Here is a 27400-nt window from a genome sequence, read left to right on the forward strand (position 1 = left end):
TTCAAATTTGAAATCACAAAAAACAATATCCAATCAGGAGAAAAACAAAAAGGCCAAAGGCAATTTAGAAAATATAAAGTTTTTTAACTTTTTTCTAGTACACTATGTTATATATTTAGCAATAATCGGTCAAAATATTTCACTTGGTAATAACAAATTTTTATTTTAAATTCTGTTTAAATAATCAAATAAAGAAAACAATGGTTAAAATTAAAACCTTGAATACTGTAAATACAAATAAAAATTGGGACGTTAAACATAACATCTTATTAATTAAAAACAGGTATGTTCTCTGAAGGTCAGATTATTCAGTTTAATTTCAAAATAGTAAAACTATAACTATGAAGGCAATAGAAATCATATTTTCATGCCATTCTCTGAAAATATAAGGCACATTTCTTGTTTAAATGGGTTCTTAAGAGAAAAAGTACAAGGTTTAATATTATATATTGTTTTCTTTATAAAATTGAGAACACAGTCAAATAATAATGCAGTAATTGTACGAAAATGTGGATAACAAAATTAACGCCCTTTTAATATGAGCTGATTTCAAAATTATATTCATTAGAATACTGATGATGTAGTATGAGCAAATACTAAAATTCTGAATTTTTTCTAGCACTGTGACATATAATTAGTGATTTACTGATATTTTAAATACCAATGATTACATAAAATCAGGATAAAAAAGAAAACATTTACAATGAGAGCAATAAAATATTACTAAATAATTTCAATAGAATGAATAATTTAATTATATGAAATTATAAATTACACAGAAATAACTATCTTGGAGGAATTAAAATTTACAGAATCTATGATCAATGTACAGTTGTTTTATTACCCCTTTGAAAAAAGTTAAGTGCTCATATCAATAAGTATGTTTAAATAATTTATCAAGCAAGAAGTTGGCCGATAAAATTTTTTTTTGTAAAACATTTTTTTGGAACATTCAAATTTGCTTAAAAAAAAAAGTAACAAATGAAATATTTTTGGAAACATATATATATATAAATATATATAATATACATGTATACGTATATACATATATATATATATGTATATGAATATACATATATATATATGTATATGAATATACATATATATATATATGTATATGAATATACATATATATATATATAGAGAGAGAGAGAGAACCAAAAGGTCAACTTAAAGTAACATTCCACATTTTTCATCTCTAGATTACACCGATTCCATAATTAAAATAACAATGCTTTTATGCATATCCACTTGTATAACAATGAAGATAATTGTTGATCATAAAATTTGCAAGCTGACAGCACACAGTCTTTAGTTAAAACATATTTTAAGCTTAGAGTAAAGTTAAGTTACATTGTTATCACACTCCTAAATTAGTGCTATATAAAAAAGGATTGTTCAACACATACAAGAGGATATAATAACAGACACCCAACTCAATTAAGCACAGATTTAGAAGCGCAATGAATACTGAACATTTTACAGAGAGTACCTGTCTACTAAACCAAATTTTCATTTAATGCTGATTGGACAAAACTCAATTATCTCTTGAAACCACGAATTTCACAAGTTCTACACTAACTCAGCATCCACTATTTAAAATATAATTTTTGTATTTTTTCTGAATATAGATAAATATTTTCTCAATAGGATGGTATAGAATTTATAACCGATTTACATTATTTATTTGTTTTTAAGTTTTATGTCACAAAAGAAAATCATACAAGGTTTTACATTATGTATAATAAAATTGAAAAAAAAAAAAATTGTAATATAATACCATAATTAGTAATTAAAACATTATTACTATCAGCTGGAAAATTACAGATCCCGAGTAAAAAAAAAGAAAAACTACAAAAAAAAATCAATGCATACATAATCACGTATGCTGAAGAAATACTTATTGAAAATAATGAGTCTGAAACATACTACTGCTTTACAGTCTTTTCTTTAAAAACTTGACCAGTATTAATATTTTACCATAATAATGTTTTCACAAGAAACTGGGTTATGATAAAAATGGTTTTCTTACAAGTGGAACTTGAAAGGAAACATTTATTTTTTTACGGTTATAATTTATTTACAAATAATTAATTTTTCCTACAAGTGATTAGGAAAACTATTTTTTTTTTTAAAAAAGAATCACAGTTGATTTTTAATAGATTATTCATTTTTGACACAATATGATGTTCAATAATTAAAAAAAAATAATAACTCAGTATCTAAAAATTAGTTGGATGAGATGTACAATTTGCTTGATTAAAATTAATAGTAAACAATAATAAATATTTATTAAACAATTAATAAATAGATTAGCTTGTAGGTTTATATTATTAACTATGCTAGATTTAATTAACAAATATAGAAGTTTTTATTTCACCACTATTCCATTAAAAATCTAATTGATTGCATTAATAGATCAAATCAAAATTTTAATCCTGAAACAGGATTGAAATAAGTAAAAAAAAAGGCAGACAAGAATTAATCTTGACCATATTTAATGACTTTTTCACGTCTTCAAAAAATTATTTGCTTTTTATTATACAATTGTTTAATTTTGTACTGGTACACGTGACTTATAAATTGTAAAACATAGGAAATTACCGAAACTGTATACAAACTTCCTCTGTACTTTGTGTATAAACGACATGAATCATCAGACACTACATAAATAAAAAAATAACATTCTTAATATAAAAAAATGGCTGTTTGGTAAGTCTCTTCATAGAACAGACTATTTTGCTGAAGTAAACCTTTGCATAAGTACACTTTTGTTGCTTATAAACAATTCTTTAAATTTTTTTTAAGTAGCCCAATACAAAGTTATATTTTTTAGTTTGTTTGATAATCTTTATTTATTATAAGACTTTTCTGAGCAATAAATCAGAATCCAATAAAAGAATTAGAATAAGAAATACAATAGTTCCGTCGTACTTAAGTCTTTTTGTCATAAGACCATTTGTTTTAAGCAATATAATCAAAATTGAAATTTTGTTAGATGAATTAGTGAAGGGTAAGCAACACTTTTTTGTAAACATGAATATTTTTTTTACAAAGGAAAGAACATTTTTATCAGCATGAAGGAGGAAATGGAATGAGTAATTTAAAAAAAATATATACTGAATGTCAAATTCGTGAAAATAATTATCTTTCAATTTTATCTGTCACAATACATGATTAGTATATAATATATGCATTCTTAAATTCAAACATTTTTGGGACTTTAAAAAAAAAATCTTTTTAGTTTTTAGAAAAGATACTCTTATGAAGAATAATATGAATGTTAATTCAATATAAATTTCAAAATGTACCGATTTCTGCACCTGCAAAGTCAGGGCCTTTAATTTTGCAATCACTTGGGAGACTAAAATTATTTTTTTTACTTAATTTTGATGATAGACTCTTATTCACTCATGAATCAGATTAAATTTTATAACATATATAGTAGTTTAAATAACACTTGGGAGTGTACAATGCTATGTTTGCAATTTTTCAAATAGTCTTACAATTTTTTTTTAACTCAAAATTAAACATTCTTACCTTAAAACTACCAGCATATAATGACATATTGACATATGTTACTTACACAATATGACAAATATAATATTATGTCAAGTACAGTGCAAACAGAGCCCGTATTATTATATGTTATAAACACCCATAGTTTATCAACAAAACAACTAGTTAAAAATTTTTAAGTGCAATCTCATTTACAAGTCGGTTGCAGCTTTAAACTGTTCATCTAGGAGGTACAGACATGAATCTAAGTGATTATATTCTTTCTTTGTAGGAAATACAATTTATACTTAACATATGAAATAGAATGAATGTATAAGGTATTTAATGCAAATAACATTACTATGGAATTTTATTTCCTTTCTACTTCTTTTTTAAGCTACATATTTTTGTTTACATTATGTCCTCCTGTTCCGTAAATTTTTTACCTCTGAAACATCTAGTCATTTTTTTAAAATAAAAAAGTGCAATAGAATATGAAGAAAATGTTTCAATTGGTTTAAAATTAAGACAACCCATACAGTAATGCAATTTTTATACATAAATAAAATAGTTATCCTTGATATCAACAGTTTTTTTTGTTGTAATAATTGTTCAAACAGAGTTTACACATTATCAAAATTTTCAGTTTCCTGATATTCATATGATCCCATTATTTGGATATCAATCAACGGTTTTAGTATAATTTCACTATATTGCGTTATTGAACCAACTTTCTCAAACATAATTTTATTTTAATTCATACCAAAGACAGAATTTCTTTTCACAAATTTCTCTGGGATAATTTTACTATAATTCATGAATAAACAGAAACATTTTACAGAATTTTTTTTATGTTCAATCTAATTATTAAGATTGTAATTATATATTGTGATGCAATTGATTTTCTCAGACTAATATATAAAGGGTGCTCAAATGTGTAGGATTTTGCTAATTTTACTTAATGTACTAATGTGCATTTTATTACTTTTTTAATCCTACAAGAAAACAAATTTCTTCATTGAACATACATTACGGTATGTTTTACTATGACACTTTTAATCCTATGATCCTTTAGTATAATACTTTAACTGCAATGCTAAAGCTTTTCTAATAAAAATTTTATTTCACTTTTGGCAGCCACTTTATTAATCTTAATGTGAAATACAATGCCAGAAACTGAATATCATTTGAGAATATACATTTTTACATAAGCATTCCAGATTCTACATTCTAAAATTTTTCTTTATGGAAGTAATAAATTAATAAAAAATTCTTAACATAGAATAAAAAATATTGAAGTGAAGAAAATTAGATAGAAAATTTTTTGTTAACTAACATATGGAAGATGAGAAAAAAAAGAGTTAATCATTTTTAATTACACTTTCATGTTATTTTAACTTAACATCTTGGTAATAAGGATTTAATTAATTTAATAAGTTAAATACTATCAATAGCAAGTCTGATAAAGAATAAAGAGCAATTTTAACTTCGATCAGATTTAATATGAAACTATAAATGAAATACACTCGATTAAAAAAACACTAGAAGCCGAACACAAACAACATGCAATTAGAATTTCACCCAAAAAAAAAAATAAAAAATAAATGTTGATTAATGTAACAAACAAAATTACTGAGTATCAAATCCAATCATTTATAAGTAAAATATTACAAATATATCATTCACACTGAACTACTGTTTTTAGTTTAAGATTTATTGTAATAAAAAAAAAAGAAATTATTTTAACAGTTCTGATAAAAAAATATGGTCACAAAATTTTAATATTCCACAGAACAAGAAATAAATTGTTGACCGAAAATTAAATTTTAAATTATTCATGTAACACAAAAAGTGCAGTTGTGAAACAAAATCTGAGCATAAAAGGTAGATATTATATACTGCACATCTGAGTTCAACATAGATATTCCATACAAATTTCAACAAGATATGAATGATTTACTTTACCAACTCTTTGGTTTAGTATCATATAATTAATGGGACAGACAATTAAAATGAACATGTATCTTTTATTTCAATTATAAAAATTATGATTAATCCTAGAACAAAAATTAAATGAAAAAACTTAAAATCAATAATATTAATATAACAAAAATACTAATAAAGAGAAATTAGTAAATAAATTTAAATATTTAAAAAACATAAAGGTTATCTAATAATTATAAAAAAGCATCATTAAATAATCACTTGATATCAAAGATGAGCTATGGAATACTTTAACTGTATAGTACAGGTTAAAATTAATATAAAGAATCAGAAGACTAAGAAATGTGTACTACCCAGATGTTTACAAACAGAAAATCTAATACTGAATAGGGCATTTTTCTATTTATCTACTATTCCCTTCTTTGAAAAGCAAGAATCTCAGAATAACAATTATACCATTTTTTATTGATACGATTCATAAATCTTAACTTACCTCTATCTGATGCATCCACAGAATTCTCACCTAGCCGATAATTCAATGACTCAAAATCATTTGAAGCAGATGTCGGAGCAGTTGTGCCATTCGTATTGGTATGAAATGGAGGTACACGAGGTGTTGCCACAGGAATAGCTGTTCGTTTCTTTCGAGTTCGTTTATGTGTTGTTGACTTTCTATTGACTTTCAAATAGGCATCTCCAGAACGTTGACGTCTTTCTGGTGAACTCCATTCACTATCTGAATCTGAGAGCACTGTAAATTTACATGTATTTTACACTGATATAACATATATCTCTTAAAAATAAAATTATCCCTCATAATAAACGCAAGTATCAATGCGTCAGAAATATCACTACATCATTTTAATTTTAAGTCTGTCTTAAAATGGTAATGGGCCATTAACCTCTACGGCCTGGGAGCTGATTCAGTTTACTCCCATTTTTCAGTTCTGCCACCCCTCCAAGTATCACAGTAACAGGAAATGATGCTTCATTAGCTCTCGGACTATGCAAACTTATTGTTTTCCTATTACTGTCTTTTACAGTTGAATATTTTACTAAAATTTTACACTTTCAATAGTTTTTAGTTTTATTAATATTTATTTTTCATTGCATTAATAAAAATTATTAAACAGCTAATGTTAATCTAAATTTTTATTTCAGTAGTTTATACAGGCCAATATTATTAATATTAAATTTTATATAGTCAAACAAATTTTCAATCAATGAATTTATTATATTCATAATTAAATACACAAAATTTATAGTCACTATGATTGTTTTATTTTGTTATGTTATTATATACATATAAAATTTTAAAATAAATTATTTATTTTTGTTATTAACACAGTTTTTTTCTTTATGAATTAACTAAAAAATGTCAAATCAGGAAGGTAATTTAGTCCTATATGTACAATACTGCATATAAGTACATAAAGGAACAATGGTTATCGGTTTCACTGGTAATAAAGTACCTTTTTTATCAATAAAAAATGAACGGTGTAAAATTAATATTATCAATTACCTAGCATTAAAGCAGGAATGAGGTTAGATGTACACATTTGAAGTAAATTTAAAAGAAATAAACTCAGCCTTAAAAATGAATTCTAATGTTTTCAGAACTAAGACATAAATTTTGTGTTCTGGTGGGTAGGGGTAATGTACTCATCCTATTTATTTGTACCATACAAAAAGGTGGAACTCATAAGCTGTTAATAGAAAAATTTATTTTATTGTCAAGCTTACAATTGTTTCTTAACTCTATGAGTGTGTGATATGCAATGTAAACCAAGCACGCTTGGTTTATATGATTAATATACATGTTTAATGATAAGTGTAATGATTGTCCAGACACTCATGAAATTCTTTGAATACTTCATGATTTAGAGCTGGGCTGATTTTAAGAAAAATCCATCCAATCAATGGGCTACTGACAACTAACGACAATGAGTTATCCAATAGCATTCTCCCGTTTCAAGAGTAGTGGAAAACTTGAGAAATTTGAGCAACTTAAGTGCATCAAAAAACTGAAGTGCCAGGAAAAATAAAAACTGGTTATCATAGACTGGACATATGTCTGTTTATCCTGACTCCACTACGGTGGTTTGGATGTCACAGATTTGAACACACTGTGGCACAATGTATGAAGAAACAGATTTGTATATGTGGCGAGTCCTTAATCCTGATAACCCATGCAGGGACTCGATTCAACTATCTGTATCGATTGTCATTCAGTGAGATCTTGGAATTGCCCTATCTATAAGCAAGAAGTAGCCATTCAAGAGGTTAAAACTACACAAAAAGGCAGCTACTTTGAAGTTAGGAAAATTGTACTTGGCAGAATGCCAAGGATTGTGTCTTATGAACAGGTTGCTGCAACTTACTTTAAACCAAAAGAAATAGTTTCTCAACTGGCACCGACCCTGGCTAGTATCTGGTTGAACATATCATCAATGAAAAATTTACATCCAAAGAAAGTAGCCCAAAACCGACACAAAAGAAAACAGATGTATCCAAACCAAAGATTGTTACACAATCTAGGAATGAGCCTTTGACCAGCAAAAATAATGTACAGAAATCTAAACGTAAAAGAGGGGCCACATATAAACCCTCATGCAGAAGAGCCTTCATCTTTGCAAGTAAAGAGGAGGAAGAGCGTCGAGCTTAATGCTATAGAAAAGGATCAAACTAAGGTTTGACCAAAAGGTAATGAAGCGTTGCCAAAATATTTGGTGATAAAGAAGAAAGAAGGGATTTTACCAAGTTCCACTTTTGTGTTTGAGGGATCATGGAAGCAGTAAGAGGACTTGTTAAGAAGACAAAAAAAGACTGCTATATTACTGTTTGCTGAGTCTGTCAACGGCCTACAGTCCTCATGGCTACTCAAAGCTAAAAAGATGGGACACAATCACACTAAGATTGTACCACATAGTACGCTAAATACCTCCAAGGGTGGTTGTTGTGTGCAGGGACTTTCTAAACTGCAAGGAAGAAGAAATCATTGAGAAGCTTCATGAACAAGAAGTTATATGTCGACAACTTCACATCAAACCTGATTCATAGACTGGATATTAATCTGTACATTCCATCTCCATTGCCATGTTTTGGATGTCAGAAATTCGGACACAGCAGCATGATGTATGATAAAACAAATATGTATTTGTGTTGAAACATTGCATCATGATGATTCGTGCAGGGAACTACCTGTATATATCAACTGTCATGAACACCTCTCTGTGAGACGGCGAAACTGTCTGGTTTATTAACTAGAACTAGCAATCCAGGAGGTGAAGACCATACAGAAGTTCAGCAACTTTAATGCTAGGGAAATTAGCAGTTTGCCAAACGTTATGCCTTATGTTCATGCTGCTGCAGCTTCCTTTAAACCAAAGGATGCAATCGCTGAACTGGCACCTGCTCTAACGAACTTATGATCAATAAGAAATTGAAAAGTCAACCAATTAGAGGAAATAGTTCAAAGCCGACAAAGAAAAAAGTATACGTTTCCAAACAAAAACTTTTTAAAAATCCAAGGAATGGGCCTTTGAACAGTCAAAAGGTGAAGGAAAGTGAAGCTAAACAGCAGAAGTCTGAAAATAATGCACAGATGGAAAACATTGAAATAGAGAAAATCCCCATTCAGGAAATCAGCAAAGAAGATGACATAATGATAGTTAAAAATAGAGTGATGGACAAGCATCGATGGAGCCTTCTACAACTCGAAGGCCTCTAAAAGAGAGGGTGAGCTCTTAAGTCACCCAAACATTTTAATGGTGAGTACATCAAGCTTAGACTCTGATATAATGTTCACTGCACCATCTATGTCGATATCATCTGATGCCCACAGCAAGATATCCTCCATAATTTACTATGGAAGATCAGAAGATTTCATTTCCGAAACCTCAAACAGCTGGAAATAAAGGTGTAGGCTGACAGGAGGATTGAGAAAAGGTAGAAAAAAGATGGCCTAAAGATAAACCTAGTCGATAGATGGTATAATTGAAGTTTTTATAAATTTTTTGACACAAAAAATAAACAAAAATGTTATTTGATTTTCACAAAATTATTTAAAAAATTACAACAGCTGTTTTCGTACAAAGTAACTTCCTGAGATGAATGCATGTATTCTGTTTGTATCACCTGAGGAAGGTACTGTATACTGAAAACAGCTATTGTGATTTTTTAAATAATTTTGTACAAATCAAATAACATATTTGTTTATTTTCCTTTGTTATGATGCATTTTCAAGAAGTAACGGCTTCATCCATCAATTAAATTTTTTTGACAAATTTTCATTAAGGATAAGAAGAATTACTCGATTACACCCATTTTAACAGATATAACAACATTTCTTCAAATGGAAGTATGTTTTTAAGTGGCAAGAGCCCTATACACCTCTGTCTTCATGTTTCTTTAGAGATTTTAATGTTCTATGACAAGTCTATTTCTGGATGATCTGTCTAACAAGACTACTCTTCTGGCTAGGTCGCAAGCTATTTTACCAGGGAGGGAAAGAATTTTTTTTTGTTTGGGAAAAGGGCTAATGACAACTTTAATGTCACACAAAAAAAAAAAAATATTCATTTCCAATTAATTACAGGTGAAGATAACAGGCTTCAGCCCAAATACACCTTAACATTAAACAAATATATATGAGGTCTGTTCAAAAAATAACCGAACATTTTTAATTAGGTGCTAACTTAGATATGGCAGCATTGCATTCCGCATAACCTTGGAATGTTCTTGGATTGTTCTTCCACATGTTCTTGGATTGTTGATGTCTCATTTAATTTTTGTGTTATTGTTAAGTGCAACGTGTTTAAGTGTTAGTAATGATTTTTGTAATGTGTGATTTTTGGAAGCAATGATAAAACGCAAAATTTTGCATGCAACTGGGAAAAACTTTCACAGTAACGTTTGATCTTTTGAAATAAGCTTACGGAGATGATGCTCTGGATCATATGCAATGTTACAAATGGTTTTCATAATTTAAAACTGGTCGTCAGTCAATTGAAGATGGCCCTCAACCAGGAAGGCCTTTGACTTCAACTGATGACACCCACATTCATAAAATCATCAATTGACTATCAGAGAAATTGCACAAGAGGTTAGCATCTTGACAGGATCATGCCACGACTAAAAAACTGAACATGCACAGAGTTGCAGTAAAGTTTGTTCCTCGTACGATGCCCAAACAGCAGAAAGAACTTTGAGTGGACGTTTGTCAGCAACTTCTTGAACAAGGCAATGACAATGAAACATTCATGCAAAGGATTATACCGGGAGATGAAAGCTGGGTTTATGGCTACAACATGGAGACAAAAGTTAAATCATCAAAAAATCACACATTATAAAAATTGCTACTTACACTTAAACATGTTGCATTCAAATAACAATAACAAAAAAACTAAAAAAGATATCAACAATCCAAGAACATGTGGTTACAGAGGAGGTTATTCAGAACACAATGCTGCCAAGTACATGTCACTAAATATCTCCGTTGGCGCATACAGAATGTTTGATTATTGACCTCATAGTTTCTCTCTAAAGTATGTATAGAAAAAATAACATATAAAAAGAAATTAAAAAAAAATGAATTAAGAAAATAAATGAAAATATTACAAAAATATCAACTTAAAAAAAAAGTTAACTACATCAATGCTTCTGAACTCCCATGTATCTTCTAAACAAACTATTGTTGAACAAATCAATACTGCTGTTAATTAAGCTCACAATAATAAACAGTTTAAGAGAAAAATTTAATGGCGAATCAGCACAATGCAAGGTACAGCATCTACGAATAAAAAAACAAAATCATCTACAGGTAGTTGATTAACTTAGGCACATAAAATAGCAATCTTTCCAAAATAAACTGACAGTTGATTAAATTAGTAATAACCTTTTATTTAATTAATAATTGTAATAACTTATGTCTAAATTTAAAAGACCAGATGTTTAACACTGCAAGTAACTGAAACGTAGAAAAGCTATAGGGAAAAAGTTCATTATTAACCTTAAAAAACAAATATCTTAAAGCCTTTTTTAAGGTTTAACTTTAATTGGTGCTCCAATAATCGGTGAACAGAGAACACATCTGTACAGCATACTCAAGGGATTAAGTAGAGTACTAAAGTAGGCAAAATAAGCTTTTAATTATTTCAATATTCCAAAAATATTTAGTGTGCCTTATTATAAACCCCAGTTGCCTATTAGCATCATTTAAAATAATCCAAAGATGCTCATCAAAACTAAAACTTCTATGTAATATAATTCCCAGATCATTAAAATACTAAACCACAGCGTATAATCACCAATGAAATGAGAAGCTACAGGTAATAAAGATATCTGCCTAGACACAACCAACACTTCACATTTCTTCAGTAAATAATAATAATAATAATAATAATAATGATTATAATAATAATAATATATAATTCTTTTACATAATGAAAATATTAAGTAAACTAGATATTACTTCCATTCTTGGTACAAATAAGCTATTTCTATCACATAAACTAGATACTTACACAGTCTAGTTTTTCTAAATTAAAATGGTCTTCACATTCAAGCAATCTACTGATCAGAAATATTTTTAATAGTAAAATAGTATCAGTGTACAACAAACAGAGCTTTGCACAGTTACAAAGGCAAAAATTTAAGGATAATATTTACTGCATCTATGATATCTTTGTTAGGTGAAGTTACTAAAATCAAAACTAAGAAAAATGAAGAGATATAATGAATGCATTTTTCCATTCAAAACATCCCACTATACGTTATTCAAAAGGTCAATAAGAGATAACAATAAAACATGGTTCAACCACTTTTTTTTTAGTCATGCCTTCAAAGCTACTGTTAGCAGCAACTGAAGAGGACATAACATTACACCATACATAAGTGAGCACCTATCAGTTCTATTAAAAGAAAAAAAGTCAACATGCTAATTTATATTAAGGTTTATAATTTTAAAAAATTTCAGATTTGTGGTAACTTATAAAAATATATCAAATATATATATATATATATATAATTGAAAAAAAATCAAGACTTTTATTACTACATGCATGCATTTATTAAATCTGTCATTTCATTTAGTTACAGTTTTAGTAATGTCTCACAGAATTTCCAAGTAGATTCACATTACTAGTAAAATCCAAAAATGAAAGAAACAATCATTTTTAAAAAATATATTTTGACCATAAGATTTTCCATTTTCTGTTTGTCCCAATGTAAAAATCAAGGATTCTGTTCAATTTCACCATCGTCCAACAGAACAAACAATTCTGTTTATTCTGTCTCGGCAGTATAACTATCCAAACTGTCAGATATAATCAATGTTTTTCACAGGTCCTATTATTTTCTTTAAAGTGGATTTAAAACCATATCTAGATAACTTTTTTGAAGGCTCAATTTTAAGTACAATCCATTTTTATTGAAGGAAACAGAACTTCAAACTAACAACTCCCTAATAGTCGTTTTAAGTAATATTAACTCTAATGCGGACAGTAGCAAGATTGCAATGAGTCTGCTGCAAAAAGAACAGTCATTATACATCATGCTAATACAAAGTCTAAGTAATTATAACAATTTTCATGTGAGAATTAAAAATATCTGTTGATTAGAAACTTAAAACTACTTGTTATATACCAATATCAGTAATTTTATTAGTTTATAAACTGTATATTAAAAAAAAAAGTTACAAGAACAAATGGAATGAGTCACAAGACAAAATCAAATAAGACTTACAGAAAATACTGTTAGAAAAAAGTATAAATGAATTAACATATAAATATAAAAAATGTTCACACTCACTTTGTCGGCCTTTCTCTCTTCTTTGCCTAAGTTTTGACTTGTTAGTAGTTGAAACCGCATCAGCTATAGGAGTGTATGTATATTCTCCATCAAAAGAGGAATAAAGATTGGGTACAGCATCTTTTACCTGTAACAGAATAATGAACATAGATACAGTTTAACTACTTAAGATAACATTCACAAATTTAGTATAAAGCTTCACATTCTTAACCTATTAGTTTACTTTGACAAATTTGGCCTGCTGTAAACTCATGTGTCCTCCTACATTATCGCGACCTGCTTGCCTCTGTAATGCACATATCTACTTTGTCAAATGTAACTTGCAATCACTTTAAATGGATTACCTCCCAGATGATTTCAAATACTGCCACTACATGTTGGATAAATAAATAATTCAGATGATGTACACAGTAGGTCTGAAAAGTTCCTGAACTAAATTTCTGTAGTTGATGCAAGTAGTGCCATCTCTTAGATAACCAAGGAACTACAGAATACAATGTCTGACGAGTGTGTACAAAATTTCATCATGTTTTGTCATTCCAGTCTCGAGTTATATTCGGCTGCATACATTGTGTTCAAGTGACCTTGAGTGAGCTTGCGACATGGAACAGAGAGGAAAATTTTGTGTTCAACTTCACAAGTCTTTCATTAACACTTATTCTATGATACAGCAAGCATTTGGTGACGAAGCCGTATCTCGTACTACAACATACATGTGGTGGAAGCAGTTTAAAGACGGTAGAGAGTCGTTGGATGATGACGAACAAAGCAGGAGGCCGTCAACAGCTATTTACAACAAAAACATTGTGAAAATGCGTGCGCTCCTGCTTGAACAACCTCATCTTTCCCTTCGGCCATAGTAGAAGAGGTAAAAATTGGTAAAGATGCAGTATGTACAATTCTAACAGAAAAAATGAACCGCCGAAAGGTGTGTTCTCATTTCGTTCCACACTTCTTGACCGAAGAAGAAAAGCAGGTGCATCTTTCTTGCATTCAAGACTTTGTTAAAACTGCTGATAGTGACCTGAATTTTTTGCAAACAATTGCAACTGGAGATAACGGCTGGTGTTTCATGTATGATCTGCAAATGAAGCATCAATCCACTGCTTGGTTGAGTCCTGGAGCACAAAAACCGGCAAAAGTGAGGCAGCAAAAATCAAAAGTGAAAACGATTTTGATTGCATTCTACGACTCAAAAGGGTCTGATTCATCATGAATTTGTCCCACCTGGTGAAACTGTGAATTCTAAATTCTATTTGGAAGTAATGAAATGCCTGATGCGTCGCATTGGCCTGAGTACTGGGATCCGGGCAGTTGGACTATCTTGCACGACAATGCCCCAACACACATGGCAACAGTTTTAACATGTTATTACACCACAAATTAAATCACCATCTTATCCCACCTGCCCTATTCACCTGACTTGGCTCCAGCAGACTCTTTTCTGTTCCCAAAACTCAAGTTGAAGATGAAAGGTTTTCGATGACATTCTGGCCATCCAAAGGGGCTTGCACCAAGCAGTTGAAGGAGATCCCACAAAGTGATTTCTCCAGAGTGTTTGATGGGCTCTACTGGCACTGCAATGAGTGTATAACTAGAGAAGGGTTCTATGTAGAGGGCTGATGCAAGTAAATTAGTTTATCTTTAAATCTGTATTTTTATTTAATTTAATTAGGGAACTTGTCAGACATACTGTGTATAGTGCACTGAAATTCTTTTGTTTTTAATGCCATCTAATTACAGAGTTCTTTATTTTTTATTAGAACTACAGTTCTGACCTAAAATAAAGTAATTACTTTTTCTAAAAGTTTTTCTATAGGAAGAAATTTTTTATAAGCTAAAATGCAATAATTATATGTTAATCACAAGGTGAAAAAAAAGAGATAAAAATGGATAGTGAGAACACAAAAAAATGAACCAGACAACATGAATGGTCAGCCTCCAACAGCAGTAATCAATTTTCTCATCCCATTTCACACATTTAAAATAATCTACAAAAGTAAATGTATATTTTTTTTTCAAATAACAAAGCGTAAATAATTTCAGTACAGCTGAAGATTATCAAAATTATTTTCATGTTTTTTTAGAAACAATGACCTAATCATAGTCATGAAAGATAATACAGAAACTAAAACCTTGGAAAAGTTAACCAATAAACAAATCAGTAAAATAAAATAAAATAAAAATTATAAAATTATAGTGTGTATTATCACTTACCTGAGCGTATTCAGAGCCAAGATCTACATTTTCAGGTGTGGCAAGAGGGGCATGGCCAAATACAGACTTTGAAATTTTAGTAACCCGTGGTGGATCTTTACCGGCAAGATTCATTCTTGCAATGGCATCCGTGACTAGTGTATAATCTTTCATATTCAATTTCCCAGGTTGCTGGAAAAAATAGATTCATACTCTTAATAAAAATGAAAATTTTACATTGAGATTTATTTATTTAAGATAAATTGTTAATCAAAGATAATGATTAATCACAGACTAAATTAGTCAGTATTTTTCTGATCTCAGTTATTATCTTATGCTTTTTAAGTATGTCTTCAGCAATTTATACATTATAAAATTTTCTACATATGTATAAACTTGTAAACATTTAAATTAGTTAATTTATAAAAATGTATTATAATCAAAAATGTTTTTTTTTTTTTTATAAAATGCAAAGTGAATATCTATCACATTTAGGGGTAAAGATTCAGAAACTTTACAACAATTTTTATTTATTTATTTTTTTGAACAATTACATGTGTGGAAACCTTATCTTAAGACTTCTAGACTGCAATCTAATCAAGCTTAAGATGAACTCATTATGCAAGTTTAATTAAAATCATTTTAGTTAATCTGGCAGGGTCCATGAAAGATATATATAAATAATACTTTAATTTCCTTTATAATCTATGTATGAAATGCAAATATATCACATAGACAGGGTTTACTGAGTGATGAATGGATAAAACTTTAACTTTATATTGATAATACCTGCTGTTAACTTTGATAATCCAAACTTGAATTTGATAAAAATTTTAAGATGTAAAGTAGCAGGAAGACAAAATAACCTGCTAGTGAGTATTATACATTTAGATATAAAATAAACAGTGTCTGGCACTCCATAATACATTACTGTCCAAGTGGAAAATGAATTTTCAGATCATTATTCATTTACTTCTATACAAATGCTGCAATGTTATACATGAGACTAGGTTAACTTAGAGTAGGATAAACAAATTGTAAGTTTTACTATATGTTTCATTTAAATGTTATAATGAACAAACTGATGAGGTTTAAAGTTGAAATATTATAACTGCATATAAAAACTGGAACATTAAAGTTAACATTACGTTAAGCCAAACTTCCTCTTGTCAACTGAGTTTAGTCTCACATTCTGGATTATTTGGTTCCTAAAAAAATAATGGGCTAAAATAACAGTATAATAATGAACAACAAACCTGCTAAAATGTTTAAAATTAATTTTCTTCATTATGACACATTATAATTTTACATTCTGAAAGGTTCTATTTAAATAAAAACAATATAAATAAGAAACCAGCAAAGAACGATATTCAACAAAATTTAATTCTAGTATTTATAAGAATTACGTCCTCTTTAATTCGTAACAGATTGAAAAGCGAGATGACAAGATACCTTTGCAGTAAACCTCCTCAATCAAAATAAATCACATGTAACAGGGTTGATATAGATATAACATGAAAGGTTTTATCTGTTATAGATATAAGAGAATGAAAGAAATTACTTTAAGTGTATGATGACTGTTGTCACTTTTAAATCGTGATTTGGAAACACTACGACGACCAGTAGTAAATGCATGTTGTGAAAAATTATTTATCCAAACATTACTTGAATGCTGATCCTCTGGTAAAAACACAGAATCATCCACCCAACCTATAAAATAAGAATTAACAATTTAATGAACTATAAAATTAACACCTTAACAATGAAAAATAGAAAAGGAGCCAATTGCAAGAACAATATTAATCATAAAACAAACTAAGATTTTCATTTATATTAATATTTTTATTTTTTCCTCAATATAGTAAAACTGGAGTACTTTAAGCCACTTTACTACAATTTACATCCTCCAGAGAGCACTTCAAACTGAATGAATGAAGAACATTAGTGACAATTTTCACATTTGATGATGTAAACAGCTATTTATACAATGTAATACACAGTTTTTGTAGTATTTGTAAGCTAAGAAAAACACTGAAGAATTATATATTACAAATAACCTGATGAATTAAAAACATATTAAAACCTGTTCTATTCTGCAATGTAATTGTTTTATGTATAATTTCAGCTTTTGAAAGAAAACATCAAGTGTACAGAACAAAGCTTAAAACACTGTATAAGGATAATGTTGGCAATAAATCTTTATTGAAAAGCCCAGCATGAAATTTCAAAATGAACTGCTTTAAAAATCAAAACAGATGAACAGTACATCTAGCAAATATCAATGGTGGAACAATGATTACATTAAGCAAACATGCACTTAGTGATAAACACAAATGGTAAGCAGCTGAATTGTATTACTCTACATTATATTGACCTGACGAGCATACACAGGGTGTTTCATCTGTTATTAAGTGTTTAAGTGTCAGTAAAGTCAGTCTTAAAGCTATTACGGTAAACTAGAAGTGCTGTGATATTATATTATAAGAATTAATTAATTTTTGTTTATAATGATTATTAATAACATAAATTCAAAATTAACTTTTACAAACATATTAATGAGATATATTTCTTCTAACAAGGTTTGTAATTTATTTCTGTTTGCCAAAGAAGATTAAGAAAATCTGGAAATAGAGATAACACTGGTCAACATGATTTTGTCTCAAGAGTACCAATAGATGTACTTAATGCAGTTTTTTATCCTGTTTCAAATATGTATTCGGAATCTCTCCCTCACCCACAGTATTTTTGTTACTTTAATTTTTTTAAAAATATTTTTAAATGATTTTTTGTCGATTTGTCCATTGTCAAGTAAAAGCTTCTAGAGCATTTAAGTATGATGGAACCTAATGAGTTAACTCAAAAGGTAGCATTGCTACTGTTGTGCAGGTTCAGACATGTAAAAACATGATCTAGTGTAGCACACATTCATCAGAACAATGCCAATTGTGAGATAATAGTGAACCACTGAACATGTCATTGTGAGTGCTTTGTGTGTCTGAATTATTTATGTATTACATATTTACAACTTTATTTCTTTTAATTAGTCATTAATTACAAAATGCTTAGAGTTTGTTTAAATCATCTTAACAATTTTTGTTATGAATGTGGTGAAGTGAAGCTCAATTCACAAAGGCGAAACCATACTCCATTAGTAAAAAAGTGTTATGAACTTTATTCTGGTTGTAAAGTCGAGGTCCAAACAAGGGCCTGGGCCCCTCATAACTGTTGTTTATCGTGTTCTAGGCTTCTTACTGCATGGAAAAATGGCCACATGCCATTTGCTATCCCTAAGAATTGGAGGGAACCCAAAGATCACTCTTCTGACTGATATTTCTGCTCAACAAATATTAAAGGTATACATTAAAATCAAAACATAGTGGTGTACCCTAACTTGCAATCTGCAATGAGATCAGTTCCACACTGCAATGAATTGCCCATACGAAAGCCTCCAGAACATTTGACAGATGAAGAGAGCTAAGTCTGATGGAAGTAAGGAAGAAAAAGAAACAGATTCTGGAGATACAACTTTTGAACAAAGGAGTTTATTTGAGCCTCATTTACCGATTCAAGAAAATCCTAATGATCTCATACGAGATTTAAAGTTATCCAAAAAACAGTCTGAAATGCTTGCTTCCCGGCTAAATGGATTGAATTCAGGAGAAAAAAACTATCAGTATCACATATTTTTCTTCCAGAGACAAAAAAATTATTTTTTGTTCCCAGTGTAATCATGATTAAAAAAAAAACAGGTTTTTAGTATAATCTTATTTTAATTACTAGTTACAGATTATTTATTACAGTCAAAATCTTTAGTCGTACCAAGTAACTTAAATAACTATAACTCTTCTATTTCCTCTCCAATGGGTGCGAGTTAATTGAAACTATTTGAGTTTTTAAAATATCACTTACAAAATGTTAAAAATTTCACAAAAGCTATTTAACTGAATAATAGTTAAATGCCTAACACTTTTTAATTTCATCTGCTAATTTTAATTTCTTCCATAATAATTTGTAACATTAAAATCTCAGTGTTACAAAAATTATCCTTTTAGTAATATTCTTCCTACATCCAAATAAACAATTCATATAACATATAAAATAAAAAACTATTAATATAAACTTATATAAATCTTACTCATAATTGCATACATATATTCAATTTTGCAGTAGGAAAAAATAATTACAAAATTAATAAATTGCAATTAACTTAGTTACAGACAAGTTATTCACTTAAAATGATCTCAAATTTGCAATTAAAGACAATATAGATGCTGCATAATCATAATCTTTAGTTGTTTAAAACAGTTATATGAAAAAATTAAAGTTTTTTTTTAATGAAACAAATGTGACTTGCAATTGATTAAACTGATGATTAAAAAAATGCTAAGTAATATATTTAAAAAATAATAATAATAATTTATAATAATTTATTTAATAAAAATAATAATAATATATTTAAAAAAAAATTCAGCGACAAACAATGCTTAAATGCAAAAATTTTCTCATAAATTTAACTTTATCATTCTGAGTTATCGTTAATAAAAATAAAGAAAAATTCATTGTAATACTGGTAAACCTCATAAACTAGGAACTATTAAAGAATAATGTATATCAGACTTTTCTCAGATATTTGATCAAGTATAACTTGCCCTTATCCAATAAGCATACCAAGGCAGTAACTGCACCAGAGGTGTAGACCTTTTAGCTTGAGGTAGGTGTACTTTGAGGTAACAATCCCTTTCTGCTTTCTTCACATATTATTCTTTATTCCTTCTTCCAGGTCCCAGGTTAATTGTTGACAGATTGTTGAGACTGCTATTAGTTTATACGATCTTTCAGATACTTTATGCATATATCTAGTAATCAATTTCACTAACAATTTACTACTCCTTTTTCCTTTGGTAGAGAGTATGGGAATTGGATCAGCAGCTATCTCTGGTTCTATTTACAGTGCCTTAAGCAAACTATGTTTATCACCCGAGGGGTACACACCAAAACTAGTGGCAAAAATGCATATTTAAGTATAAGACTACTCCTAAAAATCTACCCCATACTTCCTTCTCTATATAATCTTCATTACTTCTAATAACTGATTAGAAAGATACTATTTTCGTGAGATAATTTTGATCACTAATGCTAGTGAAGGTTCTTCGATAATTATTCATACTTAATCCTTCCCATAATGGTTTTTAAAAAGTGGATTTTTATAGATTTTGACATACATGACATATAGATTTATTTACCTTTCAACATCTCAAAATTCTGATCGCTTTATATTCTATAAACTGATTTTTTTTATATTACTAATTTTGTTGAAAATAATAATATAAGATACAGGATTAATATTTTGACAATTTAACATCACTACTCTCATTAAATAACCTACTGTTTGGTTAGGTATGCTGAGAATTTTCTAGTAGTACGAGTACTGCAAGGCAATCTACTGTTTCATTAACACTTATGTTGATTTTTGGTTATTTTTTGCTGTTGTAAAAAAAAATTAATTTTTCATGGGACATTTACTGCTAGATTTTTCTTCTGGCTAATGTTAACAAATGATACCAAATGAGAAGGTGATATTTTCAGAATAAATTATGAATTTTGTGTTTATAATAGACACATATGTTGTGTGTTTAAACAGATGTAAAATTCCATGACCTGTAAAAGAAAATGAAGACAACAGATATTTTAATGATAAAACACTAACGATGAACTATGTGTATTATTAATACCACAAATCCCCACAATGATTTGATTAATATCACAAATAACTCATGAGTTAAAACAGTGCAAAATATAGCATCAAAATTCTATAGAAAGTAAATCAAAGGCTAAGAACAACACATAAAAATTGTGTAAGGGATAAATGTGCTAAAATTAAATCAAATGTTTGTTACATTACATAAAAAAATATTCCTAACTTTCAATCCATATACAATACAAAGAAATGTAATTGATACATCACAATCCACTAAGTAAGGCTATGGAATGCTATGAAACAAACTTATAAAAATTGTATTACGGGTAAACGTGGTAAAATCAACTTGTAGTAAAAATTAAATAAAAATAATTCAACAATGAACATAAACAATAAGAGAGTTTAACTTGGCATTAAAAATAAATTTAACAATTTCGTAATAGTTATACAAAGAAATATCACTCTCCCGCAAATGAACTGTACAATTTGAATCATGAAATAAATGATATTACTTGATTTATTTAAATCACTCTTAACAATTTCCTGAATGAAAATTTTGAAAAAAAAAAACAATTGTATATGAAATAAATAGTATTGATACATTCACTATGTAAAATATTTAAGTTCATAATCTGAATTGTTTCTAGTTAATTGATAATTACACCTATAATGTTAAAAAAAAACCGTTTTAAAAGACCGTTTTGTTATTGTATTCACAATAACAAAACTAAATAATGGAACAGTTTGAGCAAGAATTAAATAAATTCAATTCAATACATATATATGAGTACATATACATATTTTTATACTTAGTATTATTGTTTTTACAAGATAAAAGCAAAACATATTTATACAAGCATATATTATCAATATTTATTAAAATTATAATTTATTTCATGATAACATTAATAAAATTATTCCAGTTGAGATCATGACAAGTTATTTAATTTTATTTGGGAGAAAATGAAAACTGGTTTTTTAATCTGGCGACTCAGTTTAAGAATTTTTGCCACAACTTTGTTATTTATAAACACATTTGAATAAATAAGGTGTCACTTTCTTTGTCATTAAATGCTTAACATTTTTTGTAAAAATAACGTTTAAATAAACCAGATTTTTAAGTTGCTAACTTGAATGAAGTTAAAAAATTAAAAAGTTTACATGGCCACCATACTGAAATGGACTGAGATCAGGTTCAGTATTTTTATACAAGTAAACCTCTAGATAACCTAGCATATATATGAAATTTCAGCTGAGGAATAAATGTTTATGTTTAAAATACAAAATGATAGATAACCAGTAAATTATTACTATACTATTATTAGATGGTCAATTTACCATCCCTCTACATCCAGTCCGTTTACCAGTGAATTTCTCATCTAAGAATTGCCTTCATTCGTGAAATGTGTTGGTAATCTGTCAAGTTGATAGTACATTTCAAATCCTACCATCGACAAAATTTTCAAGCACTATAAGAAACTATTATTACTATTAGTATACTGTAATTATTGAATTACACCTAGTGACCGCCCACTTTAGGTTCGCTCAGTGAAATGAGGTCATACTGACATTTTTTAAGGCATTATATAAGGGTTAAACTTACTTGATGCTTTCTTATGTTTTTTTTTTAACCTGAAAAACTGAACAAAACAGGTCCTAGAACAGTATCTCCTGTAGTTTTAATTGTATCTAATGTAATACAGAAAACTTTGGTGATGAAAAACACATTTTCTTAGATTTGAAGTGCAATAACTTCGTTAAATGACTGATAACGCATAAATTAGGTTATCAAAATTGGTAGAAAATTTAATTCTGAAAAACTGATGAAATGAAGTCTATGAAAAACAAAAAATCTACTTTTATTATTAAAAATAAAACTTAACAGAAAACTGTTATGAATTTGTAAAAAATTAAAAACAGTTGAATTTAGTACAATAGATTTAGACCTTTGAAAAATGAGCTATTATGTAGAATTTTAATAATCTTTGTGAGAATGGTACACTTATCCCCGGTGCTCATGTCAACCAGTACACAGTGATGAAAGGGAAAACATTCTTCAGGTGGTACAGTTTAGTCCTACGAGCACGTGAAGAATTTCTACATGACTCAACATTCGAAGGTAGAGAGGACATTACATGCTCACTCACAGATTGCATCGTTATCATGTTCTGAAAGTTCAATAACTCCAGCTTGGTAATTATCCCAAACAAACAACTGCAATTTTGTCAATGGGCTAACAATAATTACCACTTAATCCGTTCCTACTATTTTCAGACAAAACTACTTTTACCTGTAATGGTGAATAAATAACACACGAAATTCACGTCAGTAGTCAGAAGGAAACCAACATGCTGTAGTTGAATCAAATCTCCGGAATATTTGGTGACGTAATTGACAACCAATTAATAGGCTCTTTTATACTAGAACAGTGTATCACAGAGAGAAATTATCTGGAATTTTTAAACAATAAATTTCTCATAGCACTTGAAAATTTCTCAATGGTGGGAATTGAAATGTAATATCAACCTGACAGATTACAAACACATTTCATGAATGAAGGCAATTCTTAGATGAAAAATTCACTGGTAAATAGATTGGATGTAAAGGGATGGTAAACTGACCACCTAGATCACTGGACCTTACTTCCTTAGATACTACTTATGCATATGGATGAAATGCAAGGTATACAAGGAAAAAAGTAGATGCACATGATGAACTAATTATTCACATTCTCAATGTTGCAGTCTTCATTAAGGATTGCAAAATCCTTAGGTTTGTGACAGAAAATGTAAGGAAATGAGTTGAGAAGTGCATCGACGTTAATGGTGGAATTTTTGAACATTTATCTATTGTAAATTAATTCAGTATAAACCACAGTGAGTATTTTTTTTAAAGTAAATTAAAAAAAATATTCTAATTTTTAAAAGTTTAAATTTATTGTAATAAAAATATCTCTTTTTAATTTTTATAAATTCATAAAATTTTTCTGTTAAGTTTTGTTTTTAATAATAAGAGTTGATTTTTTTTTTGTTTTTCATAGATTTTATTAAATTAATTTTTTGAGAATTCAATTTTCTACAAGTTTTGATAATAAAATTCACACATTTATTAGTAATTTAACAAAGTTATTGTTCTTCAAACCTAAAATAGTGCGTTTTTGTCACAAAATTTTCCTGTTTTACATCTGATATAATAAAACTACAGGAGATGCAATTCTGGGAGCTGTTTTATTCGAATTTTCAGATTAAAAAAAATATGAAAGCATCAAGTAGTTTACCCCTTATAACACCTAAAAAATTTCAGTGTGACCTCATTTCACAGAGGAACTGAAATTCAGCCGAAATGTTTCACTAGGCATAACTCGACAACAAAGCATTTTCAGATAGATGTTTATGTGAACATTTCCTTTTCAAGCTCTAGAATTAGTTCCCAAATTATTTTCCTTTCCTCCTGAGTCATCCTGTGTATTTATATATATTTATACATCAAAGAAAAGAAATTCTGTAGAAAAAATTTTACTTTTCTTCATACTTTCAATTTACACCAAGAAGAAAACTGGAAGTCGGGTGCACTCTATATCTATGTAGCAAAGATCCAAATCCCCAACATTAACATCAAATTAGCACCAATTATTCTTTTTTTAATTTTTTTTAATGAAAAGGTGTAATCTTTATGGATGAGCATTCATGTGCCAAGGAAATGAGACATAGTAAAAGAATAATTCAAATCACAGTTCTTATCTTCTCAGTGTGTAAATATCATTCTCATATTATTAAATATCACGAAAAACTGAAATCAAAAGAGAACCACTAACTACATCGCAAATAAAAAGAATAGTAACCAAATAAGGAGAAACTGATAGATGTGAGGGGATATAAATGCATTCAATATTCACCTGAGTCATGCGTAGCCAATGACTCCCTGGACCCACTTATGTCAGCTGCATCAAACAAAAACAGCCATTGACAATAACAATAATATTAGTAATTATAAAAAATCAGTAATTAAATCCTACAAATACAATTAATAGGAGTATTATAAAAATATTTGTTACTTCCATCAAATACAACATAAAATTTAAAAATATCAGCAAGTTAATTAGTACACTAATTCCCCTCCCCCCCCCCACACACACCCAAATAAACTACATTACTACAACATGCACAAGCAACAACAGTTACAATATAAATAATATTAACAAATATATATAAAAAAAAGAAAATAGATAAATAAACTATAAGCAATTAACAATGAAAACTATATAATGAAGTGTCAACCTTTTGAATGAAAGTAGTGCAAGAGCTGTACAAATATTCAATTTTTGTAACAATTAAGTCTAACATTACCATAGCTAAACTAAGTCATCAACACAACTATGCTCAAACTGCCTAAACATTTGATAATTTCTTTTGGATACTACAATGCCCTAAAAAGCAATAAATCATATATATACTAAATCAGTCGAGATATATGTCTCGTTTGACTTTATATATAAAAAAAATGGTGGGTTATAGATCCCAATTAACATCTGAAATATCATTAAATTTTAATCTACAGATGATATCAGGGAATTTTTTTATATTAATAAGAATGTATCATTTCCTGGCAAGTGTAAATTAATTTTCACCCGTATTTCCCAAGGCTTGTTTTATACTGATTTATAGAAAGAAATTTAGTCTTGTCTTATCAGTTACAATGCGTCGAACTAGCATGTAGTCATTGTGGCATGATTTCAGTAGAATACTGATTTAATAACCGTGAGGATTACATCGCAGCAGAATAATCTATCTACTTTAAAATATATGAGAAGGTATCCGAAAATAACCAGAATTGTTAATATATATATTTAATAATTTTTACTTACTGGTACGTTAATCCTCAAATTACTCCATGGGACTCGCTGCACTTTTTTCAACAGTTTTCCCACTGCTGAAAAAATTTGGGTATTGTGAAGATGAATGTTGTCCAAGACCTGAAGTGATCTATCTTTAATTTCCTCCACAGTACAATAGCACTTCACTTTGAGCTCTTTATTTATCTAGCAAGATCAGGTAAGTAAGAAAGATGAGGGACAACAGTCATCTTGTTTTTCAGCAAAAGCGTTTGACCGAGAGGATATGGGAAGGGTATAGTAGTGCAGAAACTGATCACCACTATTCCACATAGGTGGTCATTTTCACCACACACTCACATACTATCTTCTCAACATGTTCAGGTAGAAATGCTGGTTTACCATCACTCCAGGTGGAACAAATTCACTGTGAAAAATCCAGTCATGTAAAAAAAGCAAATCAATATTGTCTTTGCATTTTATTGAACTTACTGTGCTTTTTCTTTGGTCTAAAATTTGTTGGCAAGAACTTCAATACAAAAAAGTCAATCTCTTGAACAGTTTGACAACAATCTTCACAAATTTTGTTGCAAATATTTTCAAGATTTTTGTTGTATCTAACTGTGAAAGGTCGGTCAGATCATAGTTGGTCAAGTGACATCATTTCTTCTCTTTTAAAAAAGGAAAATCGCTCATAGACCTGTTTTTTATTTAAACTTCATTTTTAAACGCATTTTGAAGCATCACTACTGTTTCAGCAACAGTTTTCTCCAAGCGCAAATAAAGATTAATGCAGACTGTGCTCTTTATCACACATTGCAAAAAAACATTTAACAAGCACCAAAAAAACCAACATTGAACACCTTACAAACAATACAGAGCAATGTCTGTAGAGCTCTGATTTTTAATACTGGAAGCTCACTACACACGTAGTAAATTCACAACTCATCTAGATTGTGTGCAAGACACAAATTTGGATATTTTTGGGTACCCCTTACATATCAACAGTTAAATGTTCTTTTAAGTTAACTTCTGGTTTCTACATATTAAATCTATGTATAAATGCCTGAAGTTAGATGTTCTGATTTCAAACAGAAAATGAGGACTGAAGAAATGTAAATAATTATAAACTAAAAATAATCCAGATTATACCTTATGTACAAGTCTACAGGTGAATAAAAATGTAACTCACAAACTAATTTAAAAGAAGAAAATGCTAAAATACCGGGTTAATTTAAAGAACCCATTACACAACAATCTGATTTCTAACCACAACATAAATAGTGGAGAAAAGGCAGGTTTTTACTTCAAAAAGATTCCGGACCAAGTAGACTTTGTTTTAAATATTCTTTAAGTATACTAGAAAGATGTGGTAGTCTACTACCAAAATGTGTGTGCTAATTTTTTTATTTAACAATTAATGT

General features: G+C 28.9%; 1 protein-coding gene across 4 annotated transcripts in view; it reads right to left on the minus strand.

Annotated features, from left to right (window-relative positions):
- The window catches only part of RhoGAPp190 (Rho GTPase-activating protein 190), a 307804-nt gene that overhangs the window by 51848 nt on the left and 228556 nt on the right, over positions 1-27400 (minus strand). For 3 of the 4 annotated variants that reach the window (XM_075362254.1, XM_075362255.1, XM_075362253.1), the window contains exons 20-24: positions 25041-25085; positions 17009-17157; positions 15469-15639; positions 13252-13378; positions 5936-6193 (exon numbers count right to left, since the gene is read on the minus strand). In XM_075362254.1, the coding sequence (XP_075218369.1) occupies positions 5936-6193; positions 13252-13378; positions 15469-15639; positions 17009-17157; positions 25041-25085 (750 nt within the window). The remainder of the gene's footprint in view (positions 1-5935; positions 6194-13251; positions 13379-15468; positions 15640-17008; positions 17158-25040; positions 25086-27400) is intronic. The other variant, XM_075362256.1, reaches the window with a different exon arrangement.

The sequence above is a fragment of the Lycorma delicatula genome, chromosome 4, assembly GCF_047948215.1.
Source record: "Lycorma delicatula isolate Av1 chromosome 4, ASM4794821v1, whole genome shotgun sequence".
Lineage (NCBI taxonomy): Eukaryota > Metazoa > Arthropoda > Insecta > Hemiptera > Fulgoridae > Lycorma > Lycorma delicatula.